The 15,072-nt window shown below is 52.6% G+C and overlaps 1 protein-coding gene across 2 annotated transcripts; it reads right to left on the reverse strand.

Moving 5' to 3' along the window:
• Positions 1–208: 208 nt before the first annotated feature.
• On the reverse strand, positions 209–3,923 carry SPINK4 (serine peptidase inhibitor Kazal type 4). Of its 2 annotated transcripts, XM_075020496.1 has the most exons (6): positions 3,845–3,875; positions 3,662–3,749; positions 3,297–3,442; positions 2,263–2,297; positions 1,820–1,932; positions 209–372 (listed from the first exon to the last, which is right to left on the reverse strand). In XM_075020496.1, the coding sequence occupies exons 3-6, from the start codon at positions 3,355–3,357 to the stop codon at positions 318–320; spliced, it is 264 nt and encodes an 87-aa protein (XP_074876597.1). In that variant the 5' UTR covers positions 3,358–3,442; positions 3,662–3,749; positions 3,845–3,875; the 3' UTR covers positions 209–317. The 2 variants fall into 2 exon arrangements, with proteins under 2 accessions (XP_074876597.1, XP_074876596.1); XM_075020495.1 differs by having other exon boundaries at positions 3,297–3,923.
• Positions 3,924–15,072: the final 11,149 nt, after the last annotated feature.

Here is a 15,072-nt window from a genome sequence, read left to right on the forward strand (position 1 = left end):
TTCAGGACCTTCTTCATCGGGATCTGTGTGTTTCTTGCTGCTCCCTTGTGGCCTTTCTCACAGGAATACTCACAGTGCAGAGCCTTGTTTTGTGATGTGGATTTGAAATGAATGTTTTGACTGTATGCTTTTACTAGCCCTTTGTGGGAGTTGGCTTGTGCTGTTTTCCCTCAGCCTTGCATAAAAAAGTGATGTTGAAATAAGATTGTGCATGTCATTTTATTATTCACCTTCACTAACTTAAATGTGCAATCAGGAAAGAGCACACAGGATCAATTAATCACCTGTTGCTAAGCTCAGGAAAGCTACCAGAAAGCTTAGATATTTTGACACTCTCCATCCTTCAAAATCCGGATGTCTTGCCTGGTTTTCCTAGAATAACATAGGAAAAAAGAGTAAGAGCTCAAAAAAAATACTCCTCAAGTTGTATTTTGGCTCCTGTACAGCCCATGGAACAGAGCTGACTATTATAAAATTGGCTTGTTCATTTTCCTGTCTAAAAAGCTGAGATGACTGCAAGCCATCCTGGCCCACAGATGTCCCCTCCCCGCGTGTGCAGCGCTGGTGGTGGGTCTCCAGCCCAACCTGCTCTCAGCAGGGCTGTCCCCAGTGTGGGGTTATGGTGGCCATGGCTCTGTCTGAGCCCTAACCACCCATGCCCCAAGGATGGAGACCCCCCCCTGACCTCCGTGGTGTAACACCCTCCTGGGGAAGGGTTTTCCCCCATGTCCAGTCTGTACCTTCTGGGGCTGCTACCTGTGGCTCTTCCCCCATGTTGCATCACCTGCTACCACCAAGAAGAGTGTGGCTTCATCCCATGTACAACTGTAGGCTGCTGCGAGGCCTCCCCAAGCCTCCCCTTCCCCAGACTAGCTGGACGCAGCTCCTCCACACCTCCTTGCAGCCTCCCTTGACAAGCTGGTCATCCCTCTCCTCCTGCAGTCCAGCACGCAGTTTGTGTTATTTGCCGTGCAAGTGCACTGCTGACCTGATCTTCATCCTCGGTCCCTTACTAGCAGGAACCCCTGCCCAGACAGTCACTTCCCAACCTAGATAAAATCACTGCCCCAAAGCAACCCTTGTGCTTCTCATGAGGTCCCTGTTGCCCTTGTCCTCAAGTTTGGTTTGAAGTTCTGCCAAAAGAGCCATGAGGCACATAACTGGGCATCTGCATTCACAGAGGTCCCTTTGAAGGACTTAGTGGTTCTATTTGGCTGTCCAGACTAGATGCCTAGTTGACCTTTTTGCCCATCTAAGTTCAACTATCCCTTCTCTAATTGCAGGCAGCACAGACAGTGGGACCTTCTCCCATCCTCTACAGAGCATCTGGTTTATTGCCAGCTTGCAGGCACTTGTGTTGGAGGGTCTCCTGGCCATGGCCTCCTGATGATCATGCAGCCATAGGGTGGTCTGATTTAGCAAGCTGATCCAATGGATGAATATTCAGCTCTTCTGGGGGATTAGTGCCCTGCCAACACAATAAGCTAGATCCCTCAGCCTGCAGCTGCACAGTAGCCACTAAACATGGTGCCAAGGATGGGGCAGGAACCCGCAGGCAAGAGCTAGGGATATTCCTGCACCTATCCACTGTCACTGCCAGCAAAGGAGGGTGAAGCTCACAGGCTTCACAGCCCAGCACCCGGCTCAGCTGACATGAAAAAGCCCTCTTCCACTTTGCTAGGCAGGAATACATGTGTTTCCCATCTGCCATGGCTTTCCCCAGGCACGGGGGAGCCTGAATGACAGTATTTCACGAGCACCTAGTTTCAGACCCCCAAAATTAGACCCCTGGAGGTCTCTGCCAAAGGCATGAGCTTACATTTGCTGCACACAGAGCTGGCATTCATTGGCATAGGTGTTCCCGTCGGTCCCACAGACAGGCAAGTGCAGGAGGGGGCAGGCCTGCAGCTCAACCATGTCTCCACACACCGGCTGGAAAGGAGAAACCGCAGCACACATTTGAGTGCCAGGAGCACCCATCTCTTCCTCCCTCAGCACCCAGGCAGGAGCAAGTACCACTAGCGACCTGGTTCCCTCTGCCCCAGACAGGGCAGGGAGTACACACAGAGCAGGAAAGTAGCGAGCAGAGACCACCGCATCCCTCAGTGGGACTCACAACCTGGGCTTTGATGTGGGTTTGATGCTGGAGCACCAGTACCCATGAGGCTGGGGATGATTGCTGGGATCAGCCTTTCTCCCAGGCATGCCAGGCACTAAATCCCATCTCAAGCCATGAACAAAGAAAAACCAGAAACCGCTTACCCTTCTCAGGCCATTCCCTTCGTTCAGCTCTGCCCCTGAAACAGAGCAGAGACCTGTGAGAGTGGCACACCTGTGACAGGAGCATGAGGCATCGACAGAGGGTCACATCCAAACCAAAGGGAAGGCAGGGTTGTGCAGGGCCCACTCAGGACACAGATCAGCTGTGTGGGTTTTGGGAGGTGGGATCAGCTTACTCCATGCCACCCCCCCACCCTCCCAACAGCACAGTGCACAGTCTCCATCCGCAGCTGAGCTTGCTGGGACAAAGCTGGGAACGTCTGTTCCCACCCCCTAATCCCTGTCCCAACAGCCCTCTCTCCCAGTCTGCACCAGGAGCTCCACAGAGCATCCAGCACATCCCAGGAAATGTGAACGCATGCAGCGCTGCATGGGAACATGGGGTATTTTCAGAGGGCTGAGGCTGGGTGACGCTGCACAGCTGGACAATAGCCATCCCGAGGGAGACCTGCATTCAGTGGGTTCCTTTTCTGCACTCAGGCAGAGCAGTAGCACCAGTTCACAGCCCATCTGTGCAATGCACAAATGTCCTGGGAGCATGAGGGCTCACACACAGGCTGCTGCAGGACCACCACTACACGCGCCTAGGTAGCACCAGCTTTCCAGGGCCTACAAACAGCTGCTTCCCACATGAATATGCTGAGCACATAGTGCTCTTGCAAAGACTTGCAGGTCTTCATGGAGGCAGGAATGACAGTAGCTGCCATCCCAGTGTATGTGCTGTACTCCCACATCCTGGTTCCTGTTCACATTGTGGGCTGTCCCCTATCCCGTCCCTCTACTGAGTGCAATATGGTTGATGAACCAGCCTGTAACCCTTGCCCTGAACTGCTAATAAGGCACGGTGTGTTTGCTCTGGTCCTTCTTCCCCACCACACTGCCACTGTGTTTCCTTGCCCTCCTCCCCTGTTCACCAAACCAGAGTTTCTCGGTCTTTCTGCCCTCCCACCCATTTTTGGTCCCTCTGTGGTTCCCAACCCGCCACTGGAGAGCCAGCTGCCGGCAGCAGAGCTTACCACCAGCAGTGATGAGAGTCACCAGTGCCGTCACCACCACCACCAGCTCCCTCGCAGGCATGGTCTGTTCAGGTGCACATGCTCATGCACCTCGCTCCGCTCGTGGCTGCCTTTATAGGGGAGGGCACCGCCTTATCTCAGTAGTGCTGGGAAAAGCAGCATTTTGAGCAGTGTTTGATCTGTGCTGGGAACAGCTGGACTGTGCACCCAAAGGGATCACGTAGGTGCTCTCATGCAACTGATAAGCCACCCCAGTGCCACTTGCCAGCTGCAGGTACCAGCACTGGAGGGTGCTTTACCACCCCTTTGCACTGTAGCCTGAGCTGGGCAATGCTGCTCTTCTCCACTCCACTCAGCCAGCTTACCTCTTGGTACGCCTCGCCTGAACCAGCCCCCCAGCTTTGCAGCTGCCATTCTTCGTATGTGGCAGGTATCTCCATTTGGCTTGGGAGACTTCACATGGAAAAGCCAGGAAATTCAGGCTGATTTGGGTGGTTGCACTGTGGCCTGATCATTATCCCATGAGACCCGGCCAGGCGGACACTCACCTGCCTAATGCACAGGGTAGGACCCCAGGAGGGGGATCTCAAACACACCGGAGGCCTGCTGTCATGCTGTGGCAAGCCCACCCCATTGCTGGATGGGGTTGGACAGGCTGGGGCTGCAGAGACACCAACTCTTCAGTGAAGAACTTCTCAGCAAGCATCGCCACCCCAGAAGATCCCAGCTGCTTTGCCTGCAAGACTGGATGCTCGACGTCTGTCTTTCCATGTGAGCATCCTCATCACCTCTCTCTGAGAAGCTGAATTTTCCACACCTGTCCCCACCTTCTTGTGGTGAATCAAAATCCATTGGTGAAGGCTGAAGGATGGAAAAGAGGACTGCTGGGCAGAAAGTCGGCATCATAGCTGAAGACCAGTGTTGACTAAAAACTCTATTGGGACAGACTTGCCAAGATGAAGTCTGGGCCAGAAGAAGGGTGCCCTTCGCCCTGGTAGCGGGTAGGAGGTGCTGCGTGCGCAAGGGATGGGCAGGGGTTAGGTGTCCTGCAGAAACCACCAGCAGGCTGGGAGAGCTCCAGACACCCACAGCATGCACATTTGCACTTGCTGAGGAGCCGACCATGACTGTGCTCACGACATTTCTTCCCCACAGTCTTACCTGAGGCTTAGGAACGTTCACGCTGGCTCCGGCCGGCTGAGACAAGAGGGAATGGCTTGGTGAGCATCCACCGTGGCCAGAGGGGTACAGGCCCTGCATGAGGCTGCGTCCATCCTTGCCCTTTGGAGGTCCTTCCACCAAACTCAGCAGGGCTGTGACCAGGTTTTGGGAAGGGGAAAGGTGACCGATTCAGGGTTCCCCTTGCAGAACCATTCCTCTGCTCTGCCGAGGCGGCTGTGCACATGTTTTATATTCCCTCTTCAGGGAGTTTACACAGTTCAATAACCTTTGGCTTTTATTATTATTCCACTTTGGAAATCCCTCAACTAAAGTAAATATTTAACTGCATTAGCAGTTGCTCCTGAGGCACACGGGGGCCTGTTGGTCTTGTTTAGGCTAGTACCAGGGAGGCCAAGGGGGAATCTGATAGCAGCCTACAACTGCTGGAAGGGCAGTTGATGGAGCCGACCTCTTCTTGGTAGTGCCAGATGACAGAATAAAAAGCAACAGGCACAAACTGCAGCCCTGAGAAGTTCAGGTCAGGAGTTAGGAAAGAAACCTTACCCCAGAGGGTGAGCAACCCAAACCAGCAGGGAGGTGGGAGACCTCAGTCCTCGGTGGGCTGTATACAAAGCTGTGGATGCCCTGACCAAGCCCTGCTGTGCACCAGGTTTGGTGGGTGAGCCCTGGAGGGCCCTGCCACCAGCACGCTGTTGGCTGATATGAGGCTTGATCTTCCTCCACCTGGTTCTTCAGTGGTATTCTAATGCCACTGCCTTTGCAGAGCAAATTACAATGACACACTAAGAGATGACAAAGGGGAAATCACCTCTTGCAAACTGGTTTTGTCTTTTCCTGCTTTTTATCTCAAGCACAGGCTTGCAGCCCCCGATGAGAGTCCTGCCTACTGTCCCCCTCGAAGAAGAGGTGGGGAAATTCTTCCCTGGATGGGACAGGAGGTTTTCTGGTGGCTGCTTGCCCTCACATTGCCCGCACAGCTCCAGCTACTTCTGAGAGAGTTACGCATTTGAGCCTGGGCTTTCCTCCTCTGTCTTGCTGGTATCACGAAGAGGGGCACCTTTCTGCTTTCCCCAGCAGGTCCTGGGCTCCCAGCAGTACAGCAGCACATGGGGGAGCTGCTCCCCATCCCCTGCATCTGGGACTGCCCTTGGACTCAGCTCTGGCTTCTCCTGGGACAGGGAAGAGGGTCCTGCTCTGCCACCTCCTCCCTGCACTCTCAGCAGCCACAGCCCCGCAAGTCGTGCAGGAGGGTCAGGTATGAAGGTCCCGGGCTTGCCTGCAGAGCTGGAGGCTTAGTCTCACCACCAGCAAGGCAGAGAAACTCTGCTGGAGATGGCAGCAACAAGGAAGCAGACTTCTTCTCCCAAAACTGATCTCACGCTTGTTCCCTCACGACATTGCCCCTGTCTTTGTGCTTGTTCCCACACGTTCACCGGCACCCACCCGCCCGTGTCCGTGCTGCCCGGTATCGCCCATCACATCGTGAGCCCTGACTAAGCATTTGCCTCCCAGGTGACGGCGGCGCTGTTTGCCGGCTTTCTGTCTGGCTGGGCACAGATGGCAGGAGGCCATCACATCGCTCTTGCTCTACGTCTGCCTGGTGCCCTTATCTGCGTTGTGGCCTTGGTGTGACCACTCCACGCAGGACCTGCCGGTTCTTTGCTGTTATCTGTTGCTTTTCCTGGATTTCACAGTTCTTCTTGGCCTCCCAGCTTGCTGCAGTCGCACCGATATTCTAACTTCTGTTCTGCTGCTCCTCCCAGGGCTTTTGCATACCAGCAAACACCGGGGACCCACAGTACCTGGGAGCAGCGTGCTGCCTTGCTCATGCAGCCCAAGCCCAGAGCCTGCAGTCTATCCTCCCGTTGCACGAGCGTGGAAATCAAAAAGAGGAGGGCAAGTACCATGCTCATTTTCATCCTTAGCTCCCTCCCTTTCTCCAGATGTTTTTTAGACGATGATAGCCTCTGTTCTGCCTCTCCACTCACCCTGAGGTTTCCCCACAAGTAGGAGGGAGAAGGACCAATTTGTTCTTCTCCTTAGCACATAAAAAAAGCAGAGATGCAAGTGACCGGAGGTTTTCCTTTGGATATACAGGGGAGCCAAAACCTCACACCTGAGGAGGTGTCCCTGCATAACCGGGGCAGGGACCAGCCATCACCACCTCCCGGCAGTTTCGCCAGAATTTCTGGATGCAGACCACACCTTCAGCTGCCTCCCTCCTCTCTTTATTACTGTGGGTAAATATTCCCACGTGGCAGGCAGTAAGTAACGCTCATTATTTGTTTGATGATTCAAAAATTTCTCAGTGATACTGTTGGTTGCAAGAGCGCAAGAAAGGGTGATTACACAGACGAGATCTGCTGCCTGCTGACACTCCCACCAGCAGAGGGGACAGGGCCAAAGTGGCATCGATCTGGACAAGATCAGAGCTTCCCACCAAGCCAGGCTGGACCTTGGAGGTGCAGAGGGCTAGGGAGAGCATCCATTGCACACCTTTTTCCCCTGCTTCAGCTGCCAGCTGGAGTCACTGTAGCTGGGCAGAAGTTGCTGCAGCTCACCCCGATGCAAGGACACCTGCCTCTCCTCTCCCTTGGGTTTGCCTCTGCCTGTTCAGACCTCTGGACAGCAAGATATGCTCTGAATGCATCTGCAGCCCACAGATGCCCTGCAGCTCTTCAGCAGCATAAGGATGGTATTGACCTTCCTTTTTCTATGTGCTCCCACATGAGGGACAGGTGTCCAAATCCTCAGTGCAGCAGATAAAACAGCAGAAAACCATGGATTTACTTTTTCCCCAGTAAATGCTCAGCATGGGGTAAACCAAGCCACCATGCTGGCGTAAGGGAGGGGATGAGGCTGTGTGCCTGGGCTGGATGGCAGAGCGCTGAGCTAGCTGGGCTGGGACTGCTGTGGGACTGTGCCCTCCTACTCTGAGCTGACACAGTTAACCTGGATGCTGGCAGTAGGGGTGGGTATATTGGCTGTCTCAAGCATGCCGATGTTCACTCTTGTTTATCTGGGAACTTGCACCCACTGTAACTTGCCAGAAAAATCAGATTTTGGAGTCTCTTTCTCCCTGGAGTTTGTTACTAGATGAACAAACCTGTACTGGGCCTCAGACTTTTATACCTTCTGAGAACAGTGTTGCTAATTCCATCTTGCGTAGGACTGAATGCTGTCATCATGCTGTATTTAGCACCACGCTGAAGGAAAATGGTTAGCACATATGCTAGCCCTCCCCTGCAAAGTGAGAACTGCTCTTAGCAAGTATTTGTGGAGGAGGTCCTTCGGCTTTTGCAGGAAAGGCCTGGGCTGTCAGTTGCTAAAGCCCCCGGAGCTGCCCCAGGATGAATTAATGTAAAGAGAGATACAATGCAAGATAATCAGGGAAGACTTTTTGTTCCTCTGTGCATTGAGGGGATGTTGTTCAGGGACGCTGCATTTGCATGGATCTTTGGCAGCAAGGTCACCCAGTCATGCCTGGCCAACTTTCCACATTGCCACTGGTAACTTTCACACTTGTCTCCACTTTATTCTACACATCCAGGGGTGCAGCATCCATCTGAAGAAAATTCAAGGAATGAAATGCTTTCCAGCGTGCTGTTTATACAGTGAATGTGCAGGCACACAAACTGCTCAACACTTTCCTTTTAGCTAAATTGCTAGAGAAGGAAGAAGCAGGTCTTTCTTACACGTAGATATTAAAAGCAGAACTGTGTGTCCTTGAGGTTGCCTGCTACTTCTGACTTCAGAGCCCACCTACTGTGCAGGTATCTTTTTTCCAAATGACCTATTAACTATTTGGGTATATACAAATTAACACTGGGAGGGAGCCAATAGAAGGGCAGTGTCACCCCCAGCGAAACACACCCTGTTTCTCCCAGCACATCCCGGCAGCTTCTGGTTTTTATTCCTCTTAAAAGTTTCAGAGTGAACTTTGTGCTTTGCAGAGCAAAGTTCTTTCTGAGACATCTCATTTATGTTGATAGCAATATCCTTAGTTAACTCACATCTTTGCTTTACATTTTACTTTCACACTATGGCTATCTAGGTCTGTACTGGCAGATCAGAGCAGAACCAGAAGTATTGCAAGCAGCTTACTTTTGAGTGGCCAGATGCTAATGCAAAGTTTCTCCTTTGTGAACCTGTCAGGCAAAATGAGCTCAACAGCGGCACCAAACCACACCTTTGTGCATAACCTTCATCCCAGATTCTGCTCTGGAAAATACACTCTTCAAGGGCCCAGCCAGATCCAGGCACCTCTGGACAGATGCTATTCTTGCTGCTGTTTGTCCCAGGAGGCAAAGCAGTGCATAAAGAAGAAATGCACTGCTGATAATGACAAGCACAAAGCCTGACCACCTTTATAATGGATTTCTGTTTAAATTGCTGTAACACACGATTCAGGCTGTGCGTTATGGGAAGTGCTACAGCAGGAGCCACCGAAACCACCAGAAGATGAGCCTCACAAGGAACTGCCTAAGTGCAGCAGTGACTCCGCCGGAGCTGGCTTTGGAGCTAGATCTTGGCAAGGCCCATTTAACCTTATTCTGGTGGCTAGAATGGAAAGTGTATGGCACCATACCTTGGGCTAAGCCACGATGTCTAGCTATAAAAACCACACAAAAGAGATGAAGGAACCATTCAGGTTAAAAATGACAAAGACTGTAACTAAGAAATGGTGGAAGTTTAGCTTCACTTAGATGAATGTAACTGCAGGTAGAATACAGCTTCTTGCCTGGCGATGAGTTTCTCTGCAGATCAAGTTATTTTTTTCTCTTGTACTCCTCAACCCACGCACAACCAAAGTTTTGCAGGCACCTCCCTGTGCTCTGACAGGTCTGACTGTGTGCCTCTTGCAGAGGATTGTCCTCACTTCTCTGCCAAGGTGAGCACACAAAATGGGACCTGAGACATGAGACACAGCTTAGCACCATCCAGTTTAAAAGATGCACATGTGCATTTGTCACAGGATTGGCTACGACTGAAACGAAAGGGGGAATCAGCCCTGTAGGGCTGGTAAGGAGATACAGGCTCATGCACCATTCCTGACACTAGTATGGGACACCCTCAGTCTACAGCAGGACCCACCATTCAGGAAGCAAGGAGGTTAGCAGGAGCTGGTCTATGTCAGCAACCCACAACTTCAGGGCTGCTTGGCACCCTTCCCAAATCGCTGCACTGTGCAAAACGATGCCGCAAAACTGATTGACTGTTGGCAGCAGAAATTAAAGAGGAACTGTGCAAAAAGACTTCCAGGTTTGTAAGATGATGTCGGATGTGAGTCTTGCACTCTGCGAAGCTGGACCAGTTTCAAGCCTTTATTTCAAGTAATGAGCGTTGCAAATGGTAGACAAAGCTTGTTGTCTGGTCTCTCATGAGACTTCTTTCCACGGAGACAGTGCTGTCCCTGATTTGACTCTTCGGGGCTTTCAGCAAAGGGCAGCTGGATGTTGCTTTTGGATCTCCAGAGCCTTCTGCCTCTCTTCACTTGTTCCTCTGCTGTCTGCCTGCCTTGCCTGCTACCCGTCCCTCCAGCTGAAGTCAGCCCTTCCCAACCCTCCTCCTAAACCAGCGCCTTGGAAGAAGAGATCTGCGGCCCATGCAGTGGCAAGCAGTAGCCTGGCAGAGCGGTATCCCAAGAGCAGGGGGCCATGCAGGGACACTCGGCTTCATGGCTCTGCAGCAGGGTGACCCGCAGGCAGCACGGAGCCTTGCCTTTGCCTCTGGCCCCTACCCTGCGGAGATGCGCTGCTCCACACTGCTGCCACAACAGTGCTGGAAAAAAATGGAGGAATGTGCCTGAATGGTGTGGCACCAGCGTTGCATGCCTCAGAGTGGGGGGGAGATGGGGTGGGGAGAGAGAGAAAGACACTGGGGATATCGCTGGGGTTTTGCATGCCTTAAAAGCAGCAATGACCTCAGAGAGGACCATATGTCTGTCCTGCTGGCACTCCTGGAAGCAGCGTTTCTATTAAGGCAGCTGCAATAAATTTACCCAAGAGCACAGCTGCACAACACAGTGCACAGGCTGGAGTCCAGAGCGTACATGCACACTCAGGGTCTGTCACCAGCACCCAGGGTGCACAGTGCCAGCAGAGGGCACTTGTGAATTGAGGCAACCCACACATGGCCCCCTCATGGGTGCACAGCCCCACTGCTGCCCCGCTGCTGCCCACCAGCTGCCCACCAGCTCTCTTCATCTGGCCCTTCCCCAAATCACAATCTTACCTTCCTACTGCTCATCTTGCCTGCCTCTTGCCTGAGCTGCACTCATCCCAGGCACTACTTCCATGCCCTGGGGAGATGTGCTGCATGTTGTTTTGCTCTTGTGAGCAACCTGGGCTGTGGGCTTCACCCCAGTGCAATCTGAGGCTGCTCACACATGCAGGGCCTGTTGCTGTCCCCAGGGATGCTCAGGGCTGCCGTGACCACACTGAAGAGAAGGGTCACAAGCCCAAACTCCCACTCTGCCTGGAGAAGCTGACATGATGCATGCTGAGCTTGGGGTAAACTGGTAGGAGAGCTGCTGCATGGGCTGTGCTTCTCTGTGGCCTCCCTGGCCAGAAAAGGGCTTGTGAGGCTTGGCACAGAGACACTCAGAAGGACTAGACCAGGTCCTGCCCCACTGTTGGCCCAGCCACCCTCAACTCCACCAGGCCATGCACTTGGAGGGGCCATGTTTTGCTGCAGACCAGGGGACAGGGCATTACCATGTGGAGACACCCGTGCAGAGCTGGTGGTGACCACACACTGCTCTTTAGGTAGGGAGTGGTTGCCCTGTGGCAGCAGTTAGTGCTACCCCCATGGCTAAAACACTGGCCTCAGCGTGGGCCTGGAACGCTAGATCACACCAAAACAAATCCTTCCATGAGCTGCAGGATTCATAGACCCCCATTTGGCACATATTCACATCCTTTCCTGGATTTTGCCATGCTCCTTGAGAGCTTTGCTTTTCTTCTAAGAGTATGGGGCTTACAACCTCCCTCTTCCCCCACATACTTTGATGCCTAGGTACAAATATCTCACTACACTACCAGTGAACTTTCACTGTGTTGCACCCTGATAGCTTGTTTAAGCAAGTATTTTGGATGTTTATGATGTCTTCCAACTGCCAAGTTTGATTAAAATCAGACTTACAAGTCATTAGGCATGGTGGATGGGCAGACGTATTCACGTGCAGCAAAGCGGTATAGTCACACAGCCATTTTTTGTAGGGAGAAAAAGGCTAAAAATTAGCTTCACCAAAAAAGAACATGACCACCACAATGAAGCCAGGGAGCTAGAAGTTGATTTGGGTATGACGGTAAAGTGACATCTCCAAGAACTCTTCACAAGTTGGGCTGGGGTGGAGGCTGCAATGGTGAAAAGCTGCAGAGGGCTGACATGCAGCATGCGCAGCCGGACCTTGCCTAAGCACATGCACATACACATTTTTCCTTTAAGGCCTGTATTTCTATTTCCTCATTCACAGGTTCAATAGTACACATCTTACCTCTATACCAGAAATAGGTGTGCCATTACATACTTAGATTTGTATACCTGTATTTACCCATACACACATGATTCCACGCTTGCGTGTGTGCAGAGTGGAAATGATCCCCGGGCTGCAACAGAGGCTTCTTTCATCACAGAGCCCCACTCTACTCCCAGACCTGCATTGAGTGCGAGCAAGACAGTTGTCCCATGGAAAAAATGGCAATATTTTTATAGCACTCACACAAAACATAGCAGGCATTCATGGTAGGGTGCTACAACGGACCTGTGGAAAAATGTGTTAGACACTTCCTAATCCTCTGATGTTTGTACTGAACACTGTGCTGTAACTTATTTTGCTATTGCTAGCTAAATTTAAGACGTGACATACATAGTAGTATCATGGGAAATCAAATTGACTGTACCTTGAGTCACAGTCAAGGTCTGACTCTCAATGCACCACCTGGAACTTTCCCTACAAGTGCCCAGTTCAAAGCTGAAAGAAAAGAAAGACAAATTTTACTAGCACAAGTCTGGGTATTTGCTGACAGCAGTGAAACATGCAAATTCTGGACTGACCTGCAAGTTCTGAAGAACGGATTGTCTTCTGAGAGTCACATTGCTAGGTTGCCTTTTGCTAACTGACCCATAAAGATGTCTGCAGAGCCTGGAGGCTTTGAAAGTTGGGTTTGCTCATTGAAGAAGGCAATTTACGAGCTGGTCCTTAGTTGAATGCTGACTGTGATGGCATTAGTGTCATGGACACCAGCATTGTCATTGTGATGCTCACAACATCAGGTTTAACCAAAGCACAAGGTGATTATTAGACTGACTTGCAGAAGGTGTCAGAAAGAACTGAGAAACATGTAAGTGAACAGACAAGAGGAAGCAGACATCCCTGGTCATGCACCTTGACTGCAGGATAACTCTCCTTGAGCTTCCTCATGGCAAAAGCAAGGCCTGTATTCCAAAGAAGCTTTCAGGTGGTTAGTGGAAGCCACTTGGGTAGGGCAAAGAGACACTGAGACCTGACGTCAACTCCTTGTCCTTTCAGAAAAAGGAAACTCCTTTTTCCCAGAGCAAAGTAGATATGTTCATAATCAGGATTGCTCCTGGAGATCGCTGACCATTTCAGTTTTTAAAGACGAGTGCAGACACTCCCTCTGATGGCAACAGCCATACTTCCTTGGCATTCTCTTCCTCTTTCTGCTCCCTCAGCACAGCATCACAAACTGAGACCATGCCCTGCTTGTTTTCACCATGGCCAGTAATAAAAAAGCACGTGTGCTTGCTTGTGCATAACATTGAACAGCTCTAGTCCATGGGATCAGATGACAAAACATCGATCTGGTGAGGTCCGGCTGGCCCAAACCTCGAGGCAAACCAAGAGAAACAGCTACATGCAGCATCATGCAGCTCACAGAAGAATGCCAATCTTGAGACTAAGAAACAGCGTTGTTGTCAGAGGTCAAAGGACGGGACACGGCATGGCACACTTCTTCAAAGACTGCAGACGGCATATTAATCTGGATGAGTACCTGTGAGCAGTCATTGAATGAACATTGAAGGAGCATGCAAACGCATTGGACGAGAGCCCAGCTCCACAGACCAGTACTTTGGCAGCCCACCAAGCAGCACTGGAGGCTGCCGAAATCAGCAGACCACGGGGGCTGAGGGAAGTGGAAGTGGTGCATGCGTGCGTTGGGAAGTAGTTTTAACCAATGAAAAGAACGCAGATTCACTTCTTCTTGCAGTGACTTTGCTTTCATGAGACAAAGTAAACAGTCACATTAAATAGCAGCATTAAGGACTACTGGTAGGAGTTATTTATTGCACTTGAAAACCACTTGAGTGTCACCCGGTGTCCCTGAAGCACTCTGAGGCTCATGGGGCTAACCAGATACATGCAAGTCTGCCAGACCACCAGCAGGATTTTGCCTGGTCAGCTGTCAGTCTCACTTACCCTGTGAGTCACTGATGCTCACCGACTCCTCTCCAGTCAGCTGTGAACAAGGTGCCTGCAGCATCCAGGAGAACAGCAAGGTTAGTACTGGCTTCCTGACTGTTGCTGCTCTGTAGAAGGGCAATGCTAAGCCCTCCCACCATCACCGCTGCTGCTGGCGGCGACAGGGTTACAGGGCAGCTCCAAGGAGGTTTCCTTCCAGGCTCATGGACTCACCACTCGTAAGAAACACATGTAACTTTGAGGGATGTTGTATGGCGCCCAGACCTGCTTGCCTAGGCACTTCTGCTGACTTGATGATGGGCATGAGGAAAGTCCCTCCTCAGGAATGTGGGACAGCTCTGATAAGGGCACCAGAGAGGTGGAGACCTCCATGCTGGGCAGCTTTCAAGGCTCGGTGGGACAAAACCACAGCTGACTTCACCTACTGCTGGCAATAATAAATGGTCTTGCTCCCAGCAGGACCTTTGGCTGGAGACCTCTGGAAGGCCCTGCCACCAGCACTGCTGGGGTCCTGTGACGTATTCAACAAAAGGGTGGTCCTGGGCTTTTTTGCTATGCAGAAAATGCGTTGAACCGAGCTGACGGAAAACTACAGTTTACGCTGAGTCCTGTCAAGTGAAGGCTACCTGCAGCCCTCCGAGGGGCGCGAACCCAAATACAGCCTGCGCTCCCCCGCAGCAGCTCACAGCTGCCGCTTACCCCCTCTGCTAAAGCCGAGCGTTCTTGCGTGCCGCTACAGTGACCCGCACGAACCTGCGGCCGCGGTCGCTGCACCGTGTCAGCGGCCGCCGTGCCGGGGACCCGGCCAGAGAAGCGGGGCGGGTGCGTTCCCCAGGGGCCAGCCCCGCGGCGGGGCCGCCCGCTCCGGTGCGGGGCGAGACGCTGCTCAGCCGTCGCTGGCGGAGGCGGGCGGGTTGCCGGCGCCCGGGATGCCGGGGCGGGAGGCTCGGGGGCAGGGATACCGTGGCGGGATGCCGGGAGAAGGCGAGGGGCCGTGGCGGGACGCGATGCCGAGGGGGCGGGGGGGGCGTGTCCCGCCGCCGAGGCGGGGTAGGGGGTGGGGGTCCCGCCGGTGCTCCCCGCGGCGGCGGGCGGCGGCGGGCGGGGCGCGGCGCGCGGGGCCACCCCCGGTGGGCGGAGCCCCCGCCG

The sequence above is a fragment of the Buteo buteo genome, chromosome Z (genome assembly GCF_964188355.1).
Source record: "Buteo buteo chromosome Z, bButBut1.hap1.1, whole genome shotgun sequence".
Taxonomy (NCBI): domain Eukaryota; kingdom Metazoa; phylum Chordata; class Aves; order Accipitriformes; family Accipitridae; genus Buteo; species Buteo buteo.

Coding starts and splice junctions, on each gene's coding strand:
- SPINK4 (XM_075020495.1), bottom strand. CDS start 3,357: ATGCCTGCGAGGGAGCTGGTGGTGGTGGTGACGGCACTGGTGACTCTC. Junction 1,933..2,262: donor AAGGGAATGGCCTGAGAAGG/GTAAGCGGTTTC, acceptor TCTCCTTTCCAG/CCGGTGTGTGGAGACATGGT. Junction 373..1,819: donor CAGCTCTGTGTGCAGCAAAT/GTAAGCTCATGC, acceptor ATGTTATTCTAG/GAAAACCAGGCAAGACATCC.